General features: G+C 50.3%; 2 protein-coding genes across 2 annotated transcripts in view; one reads left to right on the top strand and one right to left on the bottom strand.

Moving 5' to 3' along the window:
• Positions 1 to 8,378, top strand: part of OBSCN (obscurin, cytoskeletal calmodulin and titin-interacting RhoGEF) — a 208,484-nt gene extending 200,106 nt beyond the window's left edge. Inside the window, exons 119-124 of the mRNA XM_076332060.1 lie at positions 135 to 255; positions 930 to 1,169; positions 1,833 to 2,056; positions 2,523 to 2,598; positions 3,083 to 3,232; positions 5,234 to 8,378. Of these exons, the coding sequence (XP_076188175.1) occupies positions 135 to 255; positions 930 to 1,169; positions 1,833 to 2,056; positions 2,523 to 2,598; positions 3,083 to 3,232; positions 5,234 to 5,411 (989 nt within the window). The 3' untranslated portion in view covers positions 5,412 to 8,378. The remainder of the gene's footprint in view (positions 1 to 134; positions 256 to 929; positions 1,170 to 1,832; positions 2,057 to 2,522; positions 2,599 to 3,082; positions 3,233 to 5,233) is intronic.
• A 2,004-nt stretch (positions 8,379 to 10,382) lies between these two features.
• On the bottom strand, positions 10,383 to 12,702 carry CYP8B1 (cytochrome P450 family 8 subfamily B member 1). Its single transcript, XM_076332379.1, has one exon. It carries the CDS (start codon positions 12,683 to 12,685, stop codon positions 11,153 to 11,155), a length of 1,533 nt encoding a protein of 510 aa, XP_076188494.1. The 5' UTR covers positions 12,686 to 12,702; the 3' UTR covers positions 10,383 to 11,152.
• Between the last annotated feature and the right edge of the window lie 241 nt (positions 12,703 to 12,943).

The following is a 12,943-nucleotide window of genomic DNA, read 5'->3' as shown; positions in this document are numbered from 1 at the left end:
CTGCAGACTTGTCTGGAGAAAGCTCTGGTGTCGCCTTTATCGTTGTTCTTAGACAGCGGAGGGTGGCTCAGAGAGGCTCCAGTTTCCAGACAGAGGTGTTTTCCCATGTAATCCCTGTCACTTTCTCTCTGCAGAGCTTCGTGCTGCAATGCAGAACTTCCCATCAGCTGCTACTGAAGAAGAGAGCGAAATAATCGCACCATCCGAGCCTTTCCCAACCTACCAGACCTACGCCTTCCAAACGGAGATCAAAAGGTAATGAAACCAACTGAGCGCTCAACCAGCCAGAGGGCAATGCCGCCTGTGGCTGGAATTTAGAAAAGTCACTTTTATAAATGCACTGCTCACCTAGTGTCACGGTGTTTTGTTGAAAACACCTCCACAGCAATACATATAAACCTGAGATCATCGGCTGAGTGATCTTCATCTTGGTTTGGTAGGATTCAGGTGTGGATTTTCTGGGAGAGCAAAAGGGTCTGTGCCGGGCACCAGGACAGCCCCTCAGTATATTGTGAAGTGAGCCCAGGGCTAACAAAGGCTCCTCTCCTTGCTGCATCAACCTTTGCAGCTACCAGTTTCAGACACGGGGTTGGGATTCAACGTTCTCTGCCTAGAAGACAGGCACCAGCTTCTGTTGCCAACAGAAAGAGGCAGCTGCCTGCAGGGGGTAGTTATCTTGCTCAAGACATGATGAGCCACCTTCTCTCTCTCTCCAAAGGAGTTAAGCTCTCACTCCTGCAATTTAAAGTGACTGTACAATTTAGAGACACAGGAGGATGTGCAAACTGTGACAATAGATGCAATAACTCAACGTTGGGCATGGATGAAAAACACAGCATGGGATCCTGGTGGTTTTAAAGAACAGAAGGTCCTGGCTCTTCCAGGAGTAGCAGAGAAGCTTAACTTGCCTTTGTGTTCCTTTGTACCAGGGGGCGTTTCAGCATCGTCCGACAGTGCAGGGAAAAAGTAAGCGGCAAGACTTTAGCTGCTAAAATTATCCCTTACTGGCAAGAGGACAAGCAGACTGTGCTCCTCGAGTACCAAGTCCTGAGGAAGCTTCACCACACAAACATAGCTCAGCTGAAGGGAGCCTACGTCAGCCCACGGCACTTAGTGTTGATCCAGGAGATGTGCGTGGGACCAGAGCTACTCCACTCTTTGGCATTACGGTAATAACAAGTGGAGGGAAGGGATTTCCAGTCAGGGCTGGTGTAGGGATCAAAACACCTATTGCTTTCCCCTGACAAACTGGATCATCTCTCTCCATCTCTTCCAGTGTGCTGTCGTCGCACACGGGATTTGTAATGCATTTGTTCTGCAACTTCTTGCGACATAAAAAAATTACTTAAGTTCCCTACAAGGTTGGGGTAGGGACAATTCAGGGCCACCCAGTTGAGATGTTGAAGGCAGTTTACAGTAGTTGATATGAAACCCCCTCTCCCATAACAAGGAGATTACTGTGGTTCAGGAAGCCTCATTTCTTCTGCACATTGTTTCTCACAATGGCAGAAAATGGATCTGCTGAAATCCGCTGACTAAAGGAGAGAGAATGGAGGGCATTAAATCTGCATTTTGATTTCTGCACAACCACTGCTTTCTCTGACGTGCAGCTCTACAACCTCCTGAACCTCTTGCATCTGTCAACCTGACCCACAGTCTGGACCAGCCTCTCCATATACAATAGATTTGCTAAATGAGTAGAGTTGTTTCTTCTCGACTCTCAAGGGCCTCATGGGATTAGACATCCAGGGGATGATGATAGTGGGTGTAGAATGGTGCCCTTGGGCATGCAGATAGGACGCCTCTGGTTTCTATCCCCTTTCTTCTACCAGGACATCGTACTCAGAAGTGGAGGTTCGAGATTACCTGTGGCAGATCCTCAGTGCCATTGAGTATCTCCACACACACAGCATCCTGCACTTGGATCTCAGATCTGAAAACATGATCGTCACCGAGCCCAACCTGCTGAAACTCCTGGATTTTGGCAATGCACAGTTCTACACACAAGACAAAGTCATTACCATGGACAAGTGCACAGACTATGTTGAAACCATGGGTGAGTACAGAGTTCAGTCACAGCAACCTTGGCCTTGTATGCAATCTGTGGTAGACAGACAGACAGACAGACAGAGCCATTGGTCAAAGCAGCAGTTGGCCCCAGCAAGCAAATTCTCCCAGGTGCTGCCCTCCAGCAACAGTGTGAGTTTGCAGGAGCAGCTAGTGGTGACAGCCGACCCACCTGCAGACCACAGAGGACAAAGCCAGAGGTCACAGCCAACACCGCTCTGGCTGGCATCCATGTGTCCAGAGCTCAGGGGTATAGTATTACTGCCATGTGGCCTGATGTTCTCAAGGTTTCATTGCAGTCATCACCCACGATGTCTTACCTCAGTCAGCTCCCTGTACTAGGAGCTTTTTCTTCTTCGCTCTTGGGAAGGTTGCAAAGCATGAAAGTACCCACTGTTTTTGTGCTGGTCTCTGCATTGGAGGGGAGCTTGGCTCACACCAATTTGCTTTTCTAGCTCCAGAACTGCTGACAGAGCAAGGAGCCCTCCCGCAGACTGATATATGGTCCATCGGGATCACAGCCTTCATCATGTAAGTCAGTCTGCCTTTCCTTACCCTATGAGCAGCTTTAAAAGTGCAATTTCATAGTCATCAAGCAGGGGAGATGCACTGACTCAGAGAGTTAACCTCAGTTGTGCCCCCTCTCCTTGGCAATGCCGCAGAAGTCTGTGTGATGGAGAGTACGGAGCTGGCTGCACTGTGCAAGGACGCCCAGTCCCAGCGATGTCTCCAAGTAGACTAAGGCTGTTTTACAACCCAGCAGCTGCTGGTGTTTCTCACTCAGCCTCATCTGAAAAGCCCCAACTTTAACAAGAAAATTCAAATTACGCCAGGTGAAAAACAGCCAAAGTCAGGAAACCCACAGAAGAACAGTGGCCTTTCGGATTTTGTTTTCCCATATGATGTTTCTGTGCATCATCATGACCCTCCTCTCACTGCTGGGTGCAAAGTCCTAGGAGAAGGAGTATCTTAAGTGATGCCTTTCATGCTGATCAATTCTCTTCTTTTGGGGCAGGTTGAGTGCCAACTACCCCGTCAGCTCTGATGTAGCCTGCGAGTTTCTGAGAACGACCAGGAAGGGGAAAGTGAAGCTCACGCGGTGCTACGCGGGTCTCTCCGGGGGAGCAGTGTCCTTTCTCCAGAGCACGCTGTGTGCAAATCCCTGGTAAGATGGTGTCTGCGCTCCCAACAGCACAGTTGGTGCAGATCCTGATAGAATTAAATCTGGCCAGGGACGTCCAGGGCAACAAGAAAAGATTCCATAGGTAGGTCGGGGATAAAAGGAAGACGAGGGAAAATGAGGGCCCTCTCCGGAGTGAAACAGGAGACCTGGTTACCCGGGACACGGAGAAGGTGGAGGAACTCAATGACTTTTTTGCCTCAGTCTTTACCAGCGAGTGCTTAAGCCTCACCGCCCAAGCCACAGAAGGCAAAGGCAGGGACTGGGAGAATGAAGAGCCGCCCACTGTGGGAGAACATCAGGTCCGAGACCATCTGAGGCACCTGAAGGTGCACAAGCCCATGGGACCCGATGAGATCCATCCGCAGGTCCTGAAGGAACTGGCAGATGAAGTTGCTAAGCCACTATCCATCGTATTTGAGAAGCCGTAGCAGTCCAGTGAAGTTCCCACTGACTGGAAAAGGGGAAACATAACCACCATTTTTAAAAAGGGAAAAAAGGAAGACCCGGGGAACTACAGGCCAGTCAGTCTCAGCTCTGTGCCTGGCAAGATCATGGAACAGATCCTCCTGGAAGCTCTGCTAAGGCACATGGAGGACAGGGAGGTGATTCCAGACAGCCAGCATGGCTTCACCAAGGGCAAGTCCTGCCTGACCAACCTAGTGGCCTTCTATGATGGAGTGACTACATCAGTGGACATGGGAAGGGCTACAGATGTCGTCTATCTGGACTTCTGTAGGGCCTTTGACACGGTCCCCCACAACATCCTTCTCTCTGAACTGGAGAGGTATGGATCTGATGGGTGGACTGTCCGGTGGGTGAGGAATTGGTTAGATGGTCACATCCAGAGGGTAGTGGTCAACGGCTCAATGTCCAGATGGAGGCTGGTGACGAGTGGCATCCCGCAGGGGTCCGTACTGGGACCGGTACTGTTTAATATCTTCATCAGTGACATAGACAGTGGGATCGAGTGCACCCTCAGCAAGTTTGCAGATGACACCAAGCTGAGCGGTGCGGTCGACACGCCAGAGGGACGGGATGCCATCCAGAGGGACCTGGACAAGCTCGAGAAGTGGGCCCATGTGAACCTCATGAGGTTCAACAAGGCCAAGTGCAAGGTCCGGCACCTGGGTCGGGGCAACCCCCAGCATCAATACAGGCTGGGGGATGGAAGGGATGGAGAGCAGCCCTGCCCAGAAGGACTTGGGGGTACCTGTGGATGAAAAGCTGGACATGAGCCAGCAATGTGCGCTCACAGCCCAGAAGGCCAATTTGTATCCTGGGCTGCATCCAAAGCAGCGTGGCCAGCAGGTCGAGGGAGGGGATTCTGCCCCTCTGCTCTGCTCTGGGGAGACCCCACCTGCAGTGCTGCGTCCAGCTCTGGAGCCCTCAGCACAGGAAAGACACGGACCTGTTGGAGCGGGTCCAGAAGAGGGCCACGAAAATGATGAGGGGGATGGAACACCTCTGCTGTGAAGAAAGGCTGAGAGAGTTGGGGTTGTTCAGCCTAGAGGAGAGAAGGCTTTGGGGAGACCTTCTTGCAGCCTGTCAGTACTTACAGGGGGCTTATAAAAAAGATGGCGGCAAACTTTTTGGCAGGGCCTGTTGCGGCAGGACAAGGGGGAATGGCTTTAAACTACAGGGGGGTAGATTGAGAGTAGATATAAGGAAGAAATTGTTTACGCTGAGGGTGGTGAAGCACTGGCACAGGTTGCCCAGAGAGGTGGTGGCTGCCCCATCCCTGGAAACATTCCAGGTCAGGTTGGACGGGGCTCTGACGTACTACAACCTGATGTAGTTGTAGTTGAAGATGTCCCTGCCCAGGGCAGGGGGGTTGGACTAGATGACCTTTAGAGGTCCCTTCCAACCCAAACTATTCTATGATTCTATGATCCTTGCTATTGTCCCTTCTTTCTCTCCATTTGCAAGGAGCCTCCTCACCCTGCACGGATCCCCAACTGACCTTCTCACCTTTGTCTGTCCTAGGGGAAGGCCATCAGCCTCGGAATGCCTTCAGAACCCATGGCTCCAGGAGACAGGTTTGGACAACAGGCAGCAAGCACTGGTTACCTTCCCTACCACCAAACTGAGGAATTTCCTCACCGAACGGGAAAAGAAAAGGGGCCTGCTGTGCTCCAAGTATGGCCTCATGATTGCACAGTGACGTGGATGTAACGACAGACATGAATTGTCTCCCTCTCCCCTTCTGTACTTAGTGTTTGGTACCAAAGAGTCCTGCCAAGTTGCTGTGCATCAGCTGAGCTGGGGTAACTGCTCCCCGTGAATGCGATTTAGCATAACTGAGCAAATTAATGCACATTACGTGCATTGCCACAAGGTAAGAACAGAAATATAGACCTAACATGGCCCAGCTGACTAGCAGTAACTTGACAGTATGTGTGTCACTTGGCTGCACGCTTCCTGGGATAAGCAGGAGAGATTTGCGTAGCCATTTCTGAATGGGACTAGCTACCAGCCCCAAGCAGCTTTGCAAATCCTTCCCTGAGGCCAGAAAGACTCCATGCATGCAAATGCTGGGCACTGACTTCTGCCCCTGGCCCCAGGACGTGATAACCAGACGTGCTTTCAGATGTTACTGCACTGCTCGTCCCACAGTGACCACCGCAGCAAGGTCTGAGTGACTGGTGGGTTTCTCACCTGCTTCCAATCCGAAAGAATTCAATGACCAGTTATGATGGGAAAATAGGGAAGAGTGAAGCACTTTTTTGGGGCTGATGTTAGACAACAATGTATCTTCAGGCTTTGGATGTAGAGATCTAACTGGATAAAGCCCTGAGCAGACCTGGCCTGAGTCGATAGCTGACCCCGCTTTGAGCAGAAGGTTGGTCTACAGACCTCCTGAGCTCCTTCCCAACCTGACTTGTCCTGTGATCCCACGTCTTTGCCAAGTGCCAGACACAAGGCTGGAGTGGTGGGACTCTGCTAGCATCCATCAGCAGCCAGGCTCAGCACGTTGCTTACCTGGCCAAGTTCTCCACCATCCCCATGGGGCCTGACCTGAGATTAAACACGGGGCTAGAGGAGAGCTCTTCTAGCTCTGGAGCAACAAGAGCCTGCAGAGGGAGGAGGTATATGTGTTACATGTGTGACAGTGGTACCACTAAGGAGATTTTTAACCAGGGCTTTTCATACTCTGTGAGGAAACTCACAAGAAACAAGAAGAGCCAGTCTCCGTGAAAGCAGCCTTGTAGCTCAACCCTGTAGCACGAGGTGTGTACAGGGAGGGCAACAGCAATGGGGCTTTCCAGTAACTGGTAAGTTGCACATCTTCCTCATCCCACTCCTGCAAGAGGTCATAGCTTGAACAGAGCTACTGTTCCCCCTGGGGCCCAAGCTGACCCTCCATATGCTGCTCCACCTGGGTGGCCCGGCTCCTGATCTCTTAGAGCCCAGCCTGCTGCTCAATGAGCTGTGTGGCTCCATGGAAGTTCACCAGCTCTCCATGGGCACCTGCGCTGTCGTGTCTGCAGAGCTGGCCGAGCTCCTCAAAGGTTTCAAGGTTTGAAAACACCACAGAACTTGTTTTTTGGAGCACGTATTTGAAGTCTCCTGTCAGACCTAAATGACAGACTCACCCATCACATAGGATCTTACAGTAACCCCTCACCTGCCTGACTGCATCTGCATCAATTCTCTTAAAAACGTGTTAAAAAACAAACAAATAGAAACAACTCTTGGAGAAACCAAGCTGTGACTTGGTGTATGGGCACCTCTGGGAAAGATGTCCCCCGTGGCCAGGATGCCGGCACATGGAGCATTTAGTTGTATGGCTTTCCTCGCAAGCGGGGCTAAAACGGGCTTGTGCAGAAAGCCTTTTCTGAGCACATCTAAGGCTGTCAGGCAGTGGTGTGAGCGGTTCATTGCAGCCTTGCTTTGCTCCCCATCAAAAATGCTCCCCCATCTTTCCTGGCTTCATTGCGTGTGGATCACTGCATCCTGCCTGCCACAGGGTATTTCGGCATACGCCGTCACTTGCTGGGAATAACTTGGCCGCCGGACAGTAAAGGCAGCAAACACAATAGCGAGCATGACCTCGTTACATGCAGATGTTGTACCACCGAGAGACTTTGCCACTTTGAGGCCTGGCTGTTCTTCTCTGGGGAGTGCATCTACCAGGAGACATGGCAGCAGTGTCACCGGCAAATGCTGCGTGTTTTAATCCTTAAAAAAAATCCTGAACTTCCATGTTCCTCTTTCTCCTCCAAAATCTGCTTTCCTTTGCAATGGATGGTGTTAGCTGTGTCATTGCTTTGTACTTATAACCTCAGCGTTCCTTTGAGTTTCTCTGAAGTGAATGATGTATCTATTGGTGCTGTTGAGTTTCTTCAATTTTCCTTACAAGCAGCAGCAAGCGGAGGCTTTCTCAGAGCCGTATCTGGCTGTGTTTAGAGGAACGAGGACAGGAAAACAGTCCCTAATGCATTACAGTTTAGCACTAGAAGTGATGCTCTTTAGCCAGGGGTGGTCTTTTCCAACACATTTAACCGGTATTGTTCCAATCTGAAGTGTGCAGCATCATGACTCCATCCCTCGCGTGGTGTGCAGAGTAGGAACTGTAACAGAGCAGAGAAGCTTTCACTGTGCTGTGGAGAGCAGACACGGACTCAATAGACTGCAAAGCTTTGAACGTCAAAGTAATAATGTCTTCACTATGCACTACAGAAGAGAAAACCAAGATTTAGGGCCAGACTCCATGCTCAGTTCTCTTGGGGGATAGAGGAGTTATACGAGACAGACACTGCCATGAGGTCTGCTGCCCAATAAGCTTTTCAGGACCCTGGATTCCTTCCCATTTAACTTCTTTTACAAATCCAGTAAGGTTTCCATTGGCACAGGCTAGTTCTTTACTCTTGCTGGTACACTTTGGGATGGAAAGCTCAGTGCCAGGGGACAACCCATCTAAGCATAAAACTTAATTGCAGATTAACTCATTTGGAGCTTTCACACTCTTCCATATATGACTCTAAGTGATGATTTTTTTATTTTATTTTATTTTTTGCTTCTCACAACTGCATGCATTTGAGCATGTCTGAAGTCTTTTATAGACTCAATACTGTTCAGTTAAATAAACCATTCTGACAAGGAAGTAAAGCCAGATGTTTCTGCTGAATCACTGTCATTGTCCTTATTTTTATATCCCTTTCCCAAGCCCAGTCCACGTTTGTGCAGCACCCATCCCTCACCCCTAAACCCTGACCTGGGGTCCCTACAAGTGGTAACACCAAATATACACTGTGCATTAGCAGTGAACAACCTTCATGCAAACCACCCACACAAAAAAATCCTCCTGCTAGAGCCTTGGAGTGAGGACATCACTTGGCCTCTGGATGTCACTGCGGCTCTGACCTGCCCAGCTATCCCAAGGCATTCCTGGGCATGGTTTGGAGCTTGCAAAGATCAAACCATTGGCCAGAATGTGGGAAGAGCTCCAGCTTAATTCTTGGTAGCAGAGCAAAGAAATGAAATCACACATGACAAAAAAGAGGTGAGAGCCGTAGAGGGAGCATGGAAGTCGTGAAAAGGTGCTGGAATTGTTAATGGGAATATTAACTGTCACAGTCAAGCCTCATGCAGTTACAGGTACTTTTTGTTTTCCTTGGTTCTGCCACAGCTGCTTGATAGTTTCTGCCTGAATTTCCACCACCGCAAGGTCTGGGCTAATGCTCAGTCTGGCAATACGGGACAGTTTGCCCTCACCATGCAGTTACAACATAACCCTGTCCTTTGTAGAGCAAAGCAGAATCTGGCTTTGATGTTTGGACACACATGAAAATGTTTGAGTTTCATTCCTTGGTCATACATAATCTCCAAAGTCCAAGGTTAGCGTCAGCGCTAAAATCAATCCACTGTCCTCTGCACAGGTAAGGCTGTGATTTAACTTCTGTAAGGACTGATGTTGTCAGAGCCCTAATTATTGAAGGAAAAAAAAGCAAAGCAGAGCTTTAGGGCAAAGTTTTATCCTGCATTGGATCCAGTGGATAAAACAGAGATGTTTGGGGGCTCATAAGGTCGCAGTGGCTGTAACCCGTAAGGGTTTGAGGTTGTTTTCTCATACCCCACTTTGGTTTTCTAGCCCCTTCCCATCACCCCATCCCATTCCTTAAAGCCTCCTTGGGCCTTTGCAGAGGATGGGGTTTAAATTTGGAGGGGGGGGTGGCACTTTCCAATAGGCATTTTCTGGGAACACCATCGGCCCGTGGGGCTCGAGGGGAGGGTGGAGGACCATCAAGACGCTAGGAGCTCACCCCCCACCAAGGGTCAGGCACTGCACCCCAGCCAGCCATCCCCTCGCAGGAGGGCAGACCTGTTCCCAGCCAGCAGGCAGAGTCCAAAATTTCTGGGCTTGTGCAATGATTTGGGTTAAAGCAGGGAGCTGGTTTGGTGCTGCGGGGGATCCTGGCTCAGCTGTACGTACCCACACTCCAGCTGTGTTACAGTCGGTGGGATGAATCCAGACACACACACACACACACACACACACAGAGCTTTTTTTATCCCCAGAAACTGTACACAAGACACAGGGCTTGAAGGCACAACCTCCTGCAGCCCTGGAAAGGCAGGTGACCACATGCATTCCTAACTCGCAGAGATACATGAAAATGGTACTGTAGGTTATTAGTGACATTTGCAACTCCCTTCTCCTCTCACTGACGTGGTAAATGAGATCGGCAAGATCCGTCCGCTTCCTAAACGTGAAACGGGAAGGAGCTGTTGGTATGTCCTTGGTGGTATGTACATCCCACCTCTGCTCCCTTTGGGGATCTCATCAGATACAAGAAGGAGACTATAGACAAGACAATTTGAAAACCCCGAGGAAATTCTTAGGTCTCTGGCGAGGATATTTGTCGTTCCCCGACCTTTCAGGGGTTTACTACAAGCTGATGTCATCCTGCCAATGATACTTCATGTGGAAAATAAAAGTGTCGGTAAGGAGCTATCAACAAAATAACGCGGTCCCAATGCTGGCGTGCAGCCGGGCTCACCCCCAGGCTCCCAGGCCACTTCACTTATTTGCCGGCTCATCTGGCCTGATCTTTGCTTGCACACCCGCTCGCACACTAGTGCCAGCTGCCGGCACCACGGACACACAGGCCCTCTGACTCACGGTCTTGCATTTAAGGAAAGGAATTTAATAAGACAATAGGACAGACTGTGCTGATCAGGTGCAGGGTGTGACTAGACAAGTGTATGGATCAGCTGTCTATTTACACACAACCAGCCCTTTTTATCCCCTTACACCTCTATTTTCCACCCCAAATCACCTAAATCCCTCCTTTTTCCCACCTTTGGTTCCTCCCCTAAACATCCCACCATAAATCCTGTGCAATCCCAAAATGCTCTTCCCCTGCACGCCATAAGATGTCCCCCCTCCCTTGACAGCAATCCCCCTTAGTCCAGATGGTGATCCGGAGAGCTGCTCCCAATGACGCATCTCGACGGGTCTCACACCAGGACTGTGGGGCTGATGGCTCCGCTGGGACAGTCCTGGGAGGGACCTGGACAAAATACTCATTCCTTGGAAGTCCTTAATTTGGGTTCCCACCTGCCAATAAGCCCCTGTGCTCCTCTGGGCTTGTGCAGATGGGCTTTTGATGGGCTGATGGCCCCGTGATGGGGCTGGGAGTAGCTTGGCAGGGTACTGTTTGTGTCTCTGTGCTCCTTTGTGGGTGTGCAGATGAGCTTTTATCACATAACCCAACACCACAATAACTGGAGACACAGAGCAGCGATACATGTGAAGGAGGTAAAGAGAAAAGCCATGATAACAATTAAGCAAACAAGATCATATCAGTGTTGGCGCTGCACGGATCTAATAACCATGGGATCATGCAATGTATTTCACAGATAACACCAGAATAAACAACGCAACAAGGACTACCCAAATCAAAAGCGTGGCCGGTATCTGAACTGAACGTCGCGAACAGGCTGCATCGTCCCAAATCCCCAGCGGCTGGTGTCTATTGCTGGGATCTCCTCTTCTCTGTTGACCAGCTCCAGGTCATAGTGACTCAGCATCAAGAACACAAACAGTTTAATTTCAGCGGCAGCAAAGAACCGCCCGGGACAGATGGATACCCCTGCCCCCCAGGGCATGTTGAAGTATTTCAGCCTCTTCCCATTTTTGTAGAAATCTTTCTTGGTGCCATCTGGGTTTACGAAGCGGTTGTATTTAAATTCGTGAGGCTCAGGGTGAATTTCTGGGTTCATCTGCACAGAGATGTGCGGGAACAGAGCCACCCTGTCTCCTTTGCGGAGACTGTACTCTGTCCCGCTGCTCGTCTTAAGTCTGGTGTCCTGGAGGACAGCTCTGACCAGTATGGGGGCTGCAACCAGCCTCAGGGTCTCCTCCAGAGCACTGTCCAGAAGAGGGGTCTGGTTTAACATGTCCCTAGTGATGTTAATTGGTGGGCTCCCTGGCTTCGCTTCCTGACCGTTCTCCTTTGAGACTTTATCTACCTCATCCTTCACAGCCTTCATAGCTTCTGGATGTTTCATTAGATACAAGAGGAGCCAGAAGGCAGTTGGGCCCGTATTGCCTTGGGATGCCCAGAGGAGCATAAACATGAAACGATCCCGCATGTACTCAGGGACACCGTTTTCTGCCAGAAGCTGGTCTTGATCACTTATCCACCCACTGATATTGTCCTTCTGCCAGCTCTTCTTCACGGACAGCATGCTCCAGAAAAGCCTCTTCAGCCGTTCAGCTTCTACTTTGTCCTTGGGAGGCAACACAGCATAGGCCAGGCGAGGGAAGAGGCGGTCATACTTCCGAAACTCGTGGAACACCTGGTTGGAGTGGATGCGATCTTGCTCATTAGCTTTCTCCTTGTTATCTGCCCCTTGGTGTGGCTCACTGCCATACAGAGCCAGGTACCCGGCTCTGAAGACGATGTTGTAGCAGTAGTGGAAGAGGCTATCCTCTTGCCACACTCGCTTCTCCTCTCCTGAGCTCAGATTGAAAAGCATCAGCTTCTGAAAGTTCTCCATGGTGGCTTGTGTCATGACAGTGAGTCCGTCTCCCATCAGGTGCTTTGTGCTCGATGCATGAATTATGCTATGGTTGGCTTCAATGGGCTTGTAGCCAAAAACCTGCCAGACCAGTTTAGATGCAAAGGTCCTAAAGTCTAGTTTAGATCGTGATTCCTTCACGATGGCTCCAAAGCAGAAGGGGTCCATCACGAAGGTGAAGTAATAGCCTCCGATCAGCACCGTGAAAATATCCCCGTGTTTTCTCTGCATCCTTTTTAGAAACGCTGAACTGTCCTTTCTGAAATCCAGTGTGTAACCCAGCCAGGGAATGGTACCTTTGTCCAGAGGCGGCTCATCAGGTCTCCGTCTCCGAAACGTGCCCAGGAGGTAGAGCCCACCCAGCAGCGACGCTATCAAGGTACAGAGGAGAATCACCCAGAGCGCCATGAGAGCTCTGCGACCGTCCAGGAGCTTGGACTAGAGCTAGGCTGGGGCAGGAACGTGCTTTTTATTCCCATCCAGTGGCTGATATGCAGACGCACAGCTGACAACCTCTGTCCCCATTGGCAGCAAGTGTTTGCCTTTCCCCCGTGGAACGCTCCAGTGTGTACTTCTGCCTTGATGAACAGAGATTTTAAGGTGGAAGGTACGTTGTAATCAAGTTGGAGGTAACGGGCTGCTGTGTCAGGCGGATGGGTTTTGGCG

This window comes from Aptenodytes patagonicus, chromosome 2, assembly GCF_965638725.1.
Source record: "Aptenodytes patagonicus chromosome 2, bAptPat1.pri.cur, whole genome shotgun sequence".
Lineage (NCBI taxonomy): Eukaryota > Metazoa > Chordata > Aves > Sphenisciformes > Spheniscidae > Aptenodytes > Aptenodytes patagonicus.
Note: the sequence above shows the minus strand (reverse complement) of the source record. Positions and strands in the feature narration are given on the sequence as shown.

What these genes read in the sequence shown, in the direction of transcription:
- CYP8B1 (XM_076332379.1), bottom strand. Translation starts at nt 12,685, where the DNA reads ATGGCGCTCTGGGTGATTCTCCTCTGTACCTTGATAGCGTCGCTGCTG.